This window comes from Polypterus senegalus, chromosome 1 (assembly GCF_016835505.1).
Source record: "Polypterus senegalus isolate Bchr_013 chromosome 1, ASM1683550v1, whole genome shotgun sequence".
Classification (NCBI taxonomy): Eukaryota; Metazoa; Chordata; class Cladistia; order Polypteriformes; family Polypteridae; genus Polypterus; species Polypterus senegalus.
This window is the reverse complement of record NC_053154.1, coordinates 163,119,996-163,131,162: the sequence shown is the minus strand read 5'-3', so window position 1 is coordinate 163,131,162 and position 11,167 is coordinate 163,119,996. Positions and strand designations below refer to the sequence as shown.

General features: G+C 36.6%; 1 protein-coding gene across 1 annotated transcript in view; it reads left to right on the top strand.

Annotated features, from left to right (window-relative positions):
• mterf4 (mitochondrial transcription termination factor 4) overlaps window positions 1-10,802 on the top strand; it is a 29,063-nt gene extending 18,261 nt beyond the window's left edge. The window contains exons 3-4 of the mRNA XM_039761767.1: window positions 4,043-4,227; window positions 9,238-10,802. Coding sequence (XP_039617701.1) covers window positions 4,043-4,227; window positions 9,238-9,570 — 518 coding nt within the window. The 3' untranslated portion in view covers window positions 9,571-10,802. The remainder of the gene's footprint in view (window positions 1-4,042; window positions 4,228-9,237) is intronic.
• The last annotated feature ends 365 nt before the right edge of the window (window positions 10,803-11,167 follow it).

Sequence of the window (11,167 nt, the reverse complement as noted above, 5' to 3'; positions counted from 1 at the left end):
TTTGGACAGGCACTTGAGGGGATAAAAAAAAAACTTAGGTTTTCTGGAGATGTTATGAATGGGCACTTTGATGTTCTCATTCCCTGCACTTACATGCCTGATGTACACATGGAGCGCACAAAAATTGAGGATAAAAGTCGGTACGAAGCGACCGCGATGTGAGCGGAGTACTAGTGCTCTCATCGTTCCCTTGCTTTTGTACGAGATGCACTGGAAAAATAGACAAAATTATGTCTCTGGAAATAATTAATGTTGATGGAGTACAAATGCCTCACCGCGTAGTAAATATAAGGGGAGATGGTGCTTGCTTATTCTCATCTATAGCTTATTTAGTGCATGAAACTCCGTCTTTAGCGGTACAGATTCGGGCTGACATTTATGCGACTTTGGACAGGCACTTGAGGGGATAAAAAACTTAGGTTTTCGGGAAATGTTATGAATGGGCACTATGATGTTCTCATTCTCTACACTTACATGCCTGATGTACACATGGAGCGCACAAAAATTGAGGATAAAAGTCGGCCGTCTTAAAAGGCGAGTGCGCCTAGTAATATGATATTTGTAATGTCTAATATGTCTTATTTTCTCTTATTTTGTCTAATATATTGGGTAATACGAGTGTAATGGTGACTAAAGGGTGTTATTTCGTGTCTAGAAGGCTCTAATAATGTTAAAAAAACGTATTTAGAAGGTCGTAAACAGGTTTTCTATACTCTAACTGCGAAAATATTTGATTTATAAATAAAGAATCCTACTTTGCGAAAATTCATTTATCACGGTAGAGTCTGGAACGGATTAACCCTGATAAACGAGGGTTCACTGTATATCAGTTTTAGAGAGGCCATTTATGAGAATTCAACAGAAACTTTGTCTCTCACTCACACACATATCTCCTGTTTGTTAACACTAGAATTACCAGAGTCTACGAAAAAACTCGTAGATCCGTCCCACCTTAAATCGCCTTTTAAAACCGTTCTCATCTCTCCGCCAGCGTCTTTTGTTCATCTAAATGTGCTGATGAACACAAACTGCAAGCAGCCGGCTATTCCATCCCCCCACCAAATTAGAACGTGCACAAACTTCTCCCAGCTCATGCCTTGATTGATTATCTGGGAGTGAAGTGGAGTTTTAGAGTGGAAATAGTAGATCGTTATTTGGAACGCACTCATTTCATGTGTGTTCCATTTCTTCAGTAATCTGTGTAAACACTTTGTTAAAACAGACACTTTGTCATATTTTAGTAATAAATGTTACAAAATGTAGGCATAAACTATAAAATGTGTGAAGCCTGAAGGCCAAAGATCAAATAAACATTTTCACAAAAGGTTCAAGAATGTCACAACAGCTTCCATGGCGTACTGGTAAGACTTTGTCACTCAAAGCGCTGCAGACTTGTCATACCTCAGAGACCCGAGTTCGATTCCCCACTGGGGAGAAATTTTTTTTTTAAACTTTGCCGTTCTGCCTGCCTGAACTCTCTGTCTCTCTATATAGTAATAACAGTAATTTTATTGTTATATAGCAGCTTCCCTGTCTGCCTATCATATAGTGCCTTTCCTTCCTATCTATCTATATATCTATCCCCTTAGCTGTTTTTTTATATATCTATTATACAGTGTCCTATGGGGTGCCAAACAGGCAATTACAATGATTTTCGGAATATATAAAGTCATTCCTGAATATATAAAGTCCAAACTTGAATATATAAAGTAATTCCTGAATATATAAAGTCAGCATTGGAATATATAAAATCATTTCCGAATATATAAAATTTCCGTGCTTGTCATTTCACTCGTACTAGTGAAAGGTAAACTTCGACAGAAGCCACTCGGAGTCGATCGGGCTTGTGAGGTTCGTCCAAAAATGCGCCCATACAAAAAGAATAAATAAATATAGTGTTCAAAATGCCGGGCACATACATCATTTTGAATGAAATAACTGAACTGTGGGGTTTTTTTTTTTATATTTTTCTGAAGATGTTTTTGTTAACTTAGTTCATTACGTTGTAGTAGGAACTCATTGAGTTTACTAATAATGTGCCTGAGTCATTTCAATCAATATCAATATAATCTGACTTTAAATTTATATATTCAGGAATGAGGTTATATATTCCAACGCTGACTTTATATATTCGGTAATGACTTTATATATTCTGACACTGACTTTGTATAATCAGGCTTTGACTTTACATATTCGGGCGTGACTTTATATATTCTAACTCTGACTTTATATATTCAGGAATGACTTTTTATATTCTGATGACGACTTTATATATTCAGGAATAACTTTATATATTCCGAAAATCATTGTAATTGCCTGTTTGGCACCCCATAGGGCACTGTATAATAGATATATAAAAAAACAGCTAAGGGGATAGATAGGAAGGAAAGGCACTATATGATAGGCAGACAGGGAAGCTGTTATATAATAATAAAATTACTGTTATTATTATATAGATATTATTTGTTTACTTACTTCCTACAGTGTAAAGTCACGAGTGCAGTGCTTCCCATGTACATATACAAAGTAGAGCGATGGCAAAAGTGCATTCTTGATCCGATGTAGAACAGTCATCATGATTTGAGTTTTCCTCTGTTATAGCGCGTCTGAGAAAACAGCGGGGGGTTGAGTTGGGATCGTGAACACGGCTGAGAGAATAACAGAATAAAAAAAAAGCTGACCTTTACAAGTATCATAAATTACACTGGCTGTTACAGACTGGAATCAAATGTATGTTTTTATTTTAAAATAGTAAGAATATGTACAGCTCACTTTTCAAAACGGACTCATCTGGAATCGAACCTGTGAAGTTCAGTCAAGAGCAGATACCGTTGCACCACCTCAGCGCTCTTGGCAAATGCGTGTCAATATCGCACTCTTAATGCGGGTTGTTTTCCTGTAGTTATATTTTTGAATAAAAGTGCACTTGTTCTATTATATTTGTACTTTTTGTGAAACTGTTTCTTTGATATTTGGACTTCAGGCTTCACACATTATAAACTTCAAGTCTACATTTTGTCAATTATGACTAAAACATGAAAAAGTTTCTTTTTTAACGATGTGTGTACATAGATCTATGTAGACACGGAACACACATGAAATGCAAGTGTTCCAAATAACGATATAGTATTTATAAAAGGTGTAATTTTGCTTGACTTCTCACTCTATACAACTCCAAGCAACTGACACGCAGGTGAACAGACTTGAGCTGAGAAAACTGTGTACCAGTGGGGGATGTGATAGAAGGCTGCTTGCTGTTTGCTGCTTAGCCACAAATTTAGAAGACAAAGGACGTGACGGAGAGGTGTGAAGCGTTTTAAGGTGGGACGGATCTACGAGTTTTTTCGTAGGCTCTGGTAATTCTAGTGTTAATGGAATGTTTTTTGTTTTTTTTTTACAATAGTTGGGAGTTTTTGATTTTAAAGTATTTCTTGTCCATCACAAGGTATAATAGTCTTTTCATGTTAGAATTGAAGTAACCTAAACAACTAGCTTACCAAACATTTTGTCTGGTAATTGCACATTTGCAGCTAACTTTGTTAGGTCCTATCTGTTTTGGGGTGGATAATCAGATTTTACACTTCGCTGTAAAAAGCATAGTAAATATTAAGATTTTTGTTTTTCTTTCTTATTTTATAATGTAATCATTTAAATTGATTAATGTCCAATAAAGGTATCTTCACTTTAATGTAGCCATTAATACTTCTTACAAAAACATGATACCAAACTACTTCTTTTTGCTGGTCCCATTGGGAGTTGCCACAGTGGATCGTATTTTGTTACAAAATCATTATACCAAACTGTATGTTAAAAATCTATGTTTTAACCAAACAGGAATAAAAATAGTACATCATGTTTAATATTTCCAGCATATGATGGGATACATTTTTGAAATTAATTCTCCTGTGAAATCCGCAAGTTTTTATACAATTTGGAGGGCATGAAATAGTTTCTTAGTGTAGTAATTTGTTCTTGAATAAACATGTGTAGTTGCTATATGACTTTATTGCTTTTGATGTATCAAAACTCTGTCTACTTCCAGGAAGCCTTCATCATGTTGTGGCTCACTGTCCACAAGTCCTTCTCATCAAATCAAAACAACTAGAAAATTTTGTGCATTTTTTGCGCCACCAATGTCAATTCACTTTACAACAAGTCAGAGAGATCCTTCATAGCTCACCTTCTATTGTTTTACAAGAAAAAGCCAATGTGGAGTATACATTTCAGGTGAGTAATAATAATGATCAGTTAACTTGTGTGACCACTGGAGAAGGGTGTGTGCTTCAGTACCCATTACACAACTACTCTGGGCACCATCCTTGGTTTATAATGCCCTTTTTGACAGAAATACCTGCTCACATGTTACTTCACAAAACGCAGTAGTAATCTCCTTTTTCCTTTCTCTCTCTCTCTATCTACTTCAAGTGAGCTTCATCATACTCCATTCCAGACCCTTACTGGGCGAGACAGAGCAGCTTACTTTATTCCAGATGCAGGAGTACTTCTTTTGCCACTTTTGTGCACTGAAGAATCACTTCTAAGTCAGGCAGAGCAGTCTTAAAATATGGAAAACTCCTCTTTGCAAATTTCCCAGGTGGCTTCCAAGAAACCCAGCAAGGCCACTCACCAGGACTACAACTTTCATGCAGCTCTGTGGGATGCTGCCACTCACACTGTTTGAGAAGCATATGGCTCTGGGAGGCAGACTTCTTCCATCCATTATTTTCTGTACTTTCATGGGAACGATCCATTATGAAGGTTTCCAGGATGCCAGCCAATTCATATCCTCTATTACGCATTATATACGTGATTTACTTCCATTTAGCTGAAGTTTTACTTATTTAATTTATTATCAATGATTATCCTAGCTTAACCAAATTCATGCAAGTCTTGAACTACACTTATTATATACACTTATTATATTTAATGTGTAAGAACTGTTCAATATTATACTTGTATATGGGGGAATACATCAAAATGGAATTCCTGTTGTGTAAGTTTTTAAATATACTGTGTCCCGGAAAGGTTTATTTAGATACAAAATAAGGCATTGGAGTACTGCTAAACATATCATCGGTAATTGTGTGCTACATTCATCTACCAAACAGCTGAATTTTAACCCAGACACTGTGCTAATAGCACACACGGTAAACACATTGGAAGCCACCCAGATTGAAAATGTGAATAAATGACCAAATCTAGAGTGCATAGTTTTTGGATGTGGACATATACAGGGAGTGCAGAATTATTAGGCAAGTTGTATTTTTGAGGATTAATTTTAATATGGAACAAACAAAGTGCTATCAGTCAATCCAAAATGTTAATAAACCTGAAACCTGAATGTTTCACAACGGAAATGTGAGTGTGAACATCATCAGGGGAATACATATGTGCGCACAATTATTAGGCAACTATTAGTGTGCAGATTTATTATGCAACTAAAGGAAAAATGAAAATTTTCCCCTCTCACTTGTTTATTTTCATCTGTTATAGTGAGAATAATAAACAAACGCCTCAAAATTTACAAATAAACATCTCTGACATTTCAAAAAAAATAAATCAATCAATCAATGACCAATATAGCCACCCTTCTTTCCAATAACAGTCATAAGCCTTTCCATTCATGGAGTCTGTCAGTTTCTTGATCTGTTGACGATCAGCTTTTTGTGGAGCAGTGACTACAGCCTCCCAGACACTCTTCAGAGAGGTGTATTGTTTTTCTCCCCCGTAAATCTAGCGTTTAAGAAGTGCCCACAAGTTCTCGATAGGGTTTAGGTCAGATGAGGAAGGGGGGCCATGTCATTATTCCTTCATCTTTAAGGCCTTTCCTGGCTGGCCACGCAGTGGAGAACTTCGATGCAAGTGATGGAGCATTGGCCTGCATAAAAATCATGGTCTTTTTCCTGTATCACTGTTTGAAGAAAGTGTCTTCGAAAACCGTTGGAGTGGAGCTCTGTGCCCATTACTGATCCACAGGTCCATCCATCTGGTCCATCAAGAGTCACTCTCATCTCATCGGTCCATAAAACCTTTGAAAAAAATCTGTCTTCAGATATTTCTTGGCCCAGTTTTGACGTTTCAACTTATGTTTCTTGTTCAGTGGTGGTTGGGTTTCAGCCCTCCTTACCTTGGCCATGTCTTTGAGCACTGAACACCTTGTAGTTCTGGGCACTTCAGGTAGGTTGCAGCTCTGGAATATGAAAGTACTGGAGGATAATGGGGTCCTGGTAGCTTCACATTTGATTCTTCTCAAATCTTTGGCAGCTAATTTGCGTCTTTTGTTCTCAACACGTTTCTTGCGACCCTGTTGACTATTTGCAACAAAATGTTTGATGGTTCTGTGATCACACACCAATATCTTAGCAATTCCAAAAGTGCTGCATCCCTCTGAAAGACTTTTTACAATTTTTGACTTTTCAGAGTCAGTTAAATCTCTTTTTTGGCCCATTTTGCCTGAGGAAAACTAGCTGCCTAATAATTCTGCACACCTTGATATAGGGTGTTGATCTCCTTAGGCCACACCCTCCCTCATTACACAAATACACATCACCTGACGTGCTTAAATCAAATAAGCATTCAAGTTAATACAGCTTGGAGTTGGAATATACGCATTAAAAATGATGATATGGTCAAAATACTCACTTGCCTAATAATTGTGCACACAGTGTATTTAACTTTGTATTACACAGTTTCTGTTCAATAATGGCAGTAGGTCATGTTTAGTGTTGCTTACAATAAAGACATCTGAGTATTTGGTAGTTTACACCAGTATTTAACTTTAGATAAGCTCTGACCTCTAGAGGTCACATGAAAAGACAGTTTCTCCTTGGGGATTAACAAAGTACAGTGAAACTTCGATTATCTATCACTTGATTAACCGTCAGTTTCCGTTAACTGTTGGCAAACAATATATATATATTATTATCCTACTGCTGCCACGCGGTACTCTGCGAGCTCTGTACATCAGAACACCAGTCCCTTTCCCTAACGCATAGAGTTCTTCAGTCTTCAGTTTTAATATGGTTTCATAGCTTTTTTCTTTTGTTATAATTAATCCACTATGCACTGTTAAGGCCAGTAAACGTATATGGTGTTGGAATTGTCACAAAAAAAAAATTATTAAACATTTACAAAATGACGAAAGTGCTTCAAGTATTGCTTCAGTTACAGAGTAGGAAGAACAATAGTGAAAGATGTAAAGCGTGATGCAGACAAAATTTTAAAACAAGTTGAAAACGGAAACCTCTGATGGTAATGTTATCTTGCATTAATATTAATGTTCTTCTGTGCTGTAGTTTTCTTTTAAAATTCTGTTATTATGTTTTGTTAATAAATTGTGACGTGCTGGAAGCTGATGATGGTTTGTGCAGGATCTCAAAGGCTTTCTGTTCTGTAAAGGGGCAGTCTCGCCCCTTAGGAGATGAGTGGCAGGAGAAGTTTGGAGAAAAAGGAAGGTGATCTGAAAAGAAGTTTGAGTAGGGAGTCAGAAGACAGTAAGCAGGAATTTTTTGCGGTATAATAAAAAAAAAATGAAGTGGCACGTGATTGGTAGGGAAAGCTTTCTTTTATTATTTTGGAGGTGTACTCTGTAATCCAAGGAATATAAGAGAGGGTACCATTTGTTAGGGAACAAAGACTTCAAGTAATAGATAGAAAACTCTAGTACCTCTGAGTTGTATTTGTTTATTACATTGGTCGTTACAATGTTATATGAATTAATTTTTTTAATACTATATTATATTTTGTTAATATAGTTTTGTTTTGTAAATAACTAAGAGTATTTACTAAACTAATGAGAGATACTTTATTAATCTCCAAGGGGAAATTCACATACTCCAGCTGCAGCATACTGATAAAAACAATATTAATTAAAGAGTGATAAAAATGCAGTGCAAGTTTAAAAAAAAAAATGCAAGGTGGAGAGTGCGAGGCAGGTATAACAGAAAATAACATTGTATAAAGTTAATGTTTACCCCCCTGGGTGGAATTGAAGAGTCGCATTGTATGGGGGAGGAATGATCTCCTCAGTCTGTCAGTGAAGCAGGACAGTAACAGCAGTCTGTTCCTGAAGCTGCTCCTCTGTCTGGAGATGATCCTGTTCAGTGGATTCTCCATGATTGACAGGAGCCTGCTCAGCACCCATCGCTCTGCCACAGATGTCAAACTGTCCAGCTCCGTGCCTACAATAGAGCCTGCCTTCCTCACCAGTTTGTCCAGGCGTGAGGTGTCCCTCTTCTTTATGCTGCCTTCCCAGCACAGCACCGCATAGAAGAGGGTGCTTGCCACAACTGTCTGATAGAACATCTGCAGCGTCCTATTTCAGATGTTGATTGACGCCAGCCTTCTAAGGAAGGATATTCGGCTCTGTCCTCTCTTGCACTGATCATCAGTATTGGCAGTCCAGTCCAATTTATCATCCAGTTGCATTCCCAGGTATTTATAGGTCTGCACTCTCTGCACAGTCACTTCTGATAATCATGGGGTTCGGGAGGGGCCTGGGCCTCCTAAAATCTACCACCAGCTGTTTGGTTTTGCTGGTGTTCAGTTGTAGGTGGTTTGAGTCGCACCATTTAACAAAGTCCTTGATTAGGACTGTATATCATATATACTAAATCTGTATATCTACTGTATATCATTTTTAAAGTAACTATTCTGTTATCTGTCTTTTCTCTAATCAAGGTTTTAATTTATCTCCAAATTGGAAACAAAAATACCCGCATTGTGTAATGAAGGAGTCAGTACAGATCGACATTCTGAAGTAATCTTCTCAGTCTCCAGTCTGGCTATCATTTAATCATTTCCATTGTTATCTTTGAATGTTTCAATACTGGGACACTATAAACAATAGTGTCATCCATATAGTAGTGGCCCTACCTTTGCACACTGTCATGTAGAGGATGCCTCCTTTTTGCTTGTTTTTTTTCAGCCTTTGCCACTATGTTGTTGCCCTAGTTCTTACCAGTCTCTTGCTAGCCAGCCAACCTTTTGTAACATATTAATACATACATTCATGCTATGTTGTTGGTGAGTGAGTAATGAGCAGGTAAAGGAGAAACATAACTTTTAAAATACAGTATTGGTAAAGCACATTCTGCAAGTAATAAAATGACATAACAAACTTAATGCAGTACATACTGACCCTGTGTTGAGATGGCAGCTTTTAAAGTTTTATTACAATGCTCCAACAGTTTCTGACTCAATACCTAGTTTGGCTCATTCATTTCTCTTCTTTTACAGTATGCCTATTTTCGAATGGGAATCCAGCAGGCTGACATAGTGAAAACCAAGCTTTTCAGGCTCACATTTGAAGAAATAAGATGTAGGCACATATTTCTGGAGAGACTAGGGCTCTATGAGACTCCTGACAAGAAAGGGCAAACCCATATTGTTAACCCTAAAGTGAAAGACTTTCTTGGAGTTTCAGAGCAAATGTTTCTTAATAAGGTTGCCAAAGTCCCAGTGGAAGAGTTCAGAGTGTTCAAAAAACTCTTATCACGGGAGATTGAAGAAAAGGAAAATGAAGATCTGAGCTCTGAAGAGGAAAATGATGAGAGTGAAGATGACGAATGAATTTCACTGCATGAGAAAGAAACATAAAATATCACTCATACCAGACTTTCAGTAGCTGAGACTACTAAAAGCAGTTTAAACCCTGATAGATCTCTTGTTCTCTCTTTTACAAGTTGAATAGCTTTTAATAATTAAGAAATTAAGAAAATGTCTACATGAATCTAGTTCACACTTTTATTGTGAACTGGTTCAGCATCTCTTAGTTCATTCTTTAATAATGACATTAATAACTAGTTAAAAGTGAAAAATACAAGTTGGTAAATACCTCACTGTATACTGAAAGGTGAAGGTTGTCTTTCAGAGTAAAATTAGTCAAATCAGCATTGTATTTATTAAATACTGGGATCACTGCAGCTAATTGATATAAATGACAAATTTGACAGAGATTTAAAAGAGTAAAGAGGAGTTTATTCTGGAGGAGTGTATTTCTGTTTCAAATTATGCTAAATAATTATAATGAATGAGTAATAAATCCCATTTTCTATATTTATTGAACTGCTAAGAGTGGTAAAGTTTGCTGTACTTTATTGGCATTTATTTTATGAATGTGTATTCAATTACACAAATTAAAATGTTTTCTTATCTGGTATTTTACTAATTTTTAAAATTACCATAGTAGCTAGCAAATAATGGTGCCACAGTGTTTGCAGAGGTTGAATCCTGTGCCCAGTCATTTTCTCCATGTCTCTGTGGTTTTTCTACAGGTACTCTGGATTTGTCATTTCAAGGAAGTGTGTTAATTGATAATTATTATTACCCCATCTGGAAGGGTGTCTCTCTGAATTGCCTTTTGCAAGATTTCTTCCACTTTTTTCATACATGTGTCTTTTTTTGGGAGTTTTCTTATTGTATTCTTAGGGAGTCAAGGCTGGGGAGCGGTTAGAAAAACGGGGCCTGGTAAAGGCCATTGCAGCATGCTTTGTGATACATTGCTATTGTCTTTTGGCCCAGTGCAAGTTTAGATGCCTTCTTGATTTGTTCTTGCAATGGACTGACACCATTTAAGGGTTGGTTCTTACCTTGTACCTTATGATGTCTGTATAGGCTCTTACTCCTTGTGACCCCAAAATTGAATATGTATAAGTAATTTTACACTTTAAGGTACTGTATTTTATTAATGAATATTAATTCCTTTTCTTCTTTGAAGGTGAAGCATGAGTTGAAAGACAAAATCAACAGCTAATTCAATAAAACATGGTGCAGCAGCAGTTGCTTTACCCTTATATACTTGAGTCTGCTTTTGGATCTGTCCTTTGATACCTTCTCTATATAGCTTACATGTATTTGGGGGGTACTGAGATCACATTTGGGTGAATTATAATTGATGTTGTAACATTTTTTTCTTTTAGAATTGTGAGAACTTGAGCATAGATGCACCTTGGAAATTTTCAACTGTAGTTGTAATGTGTTAATCTTATGAAGAGGATACATCATAGGACACTATAGAAAAAAATCTTTCATTAAACATCTCACAAAGCAAGTGCTTGTGATACAATCTAAATTAAATTTAACTGTATATTTATGGTTGTTATGTGTAAATGGTCATATACTGTATATAAGACATTGTGCTGTTTCTATGGTACAGTATATACAAACA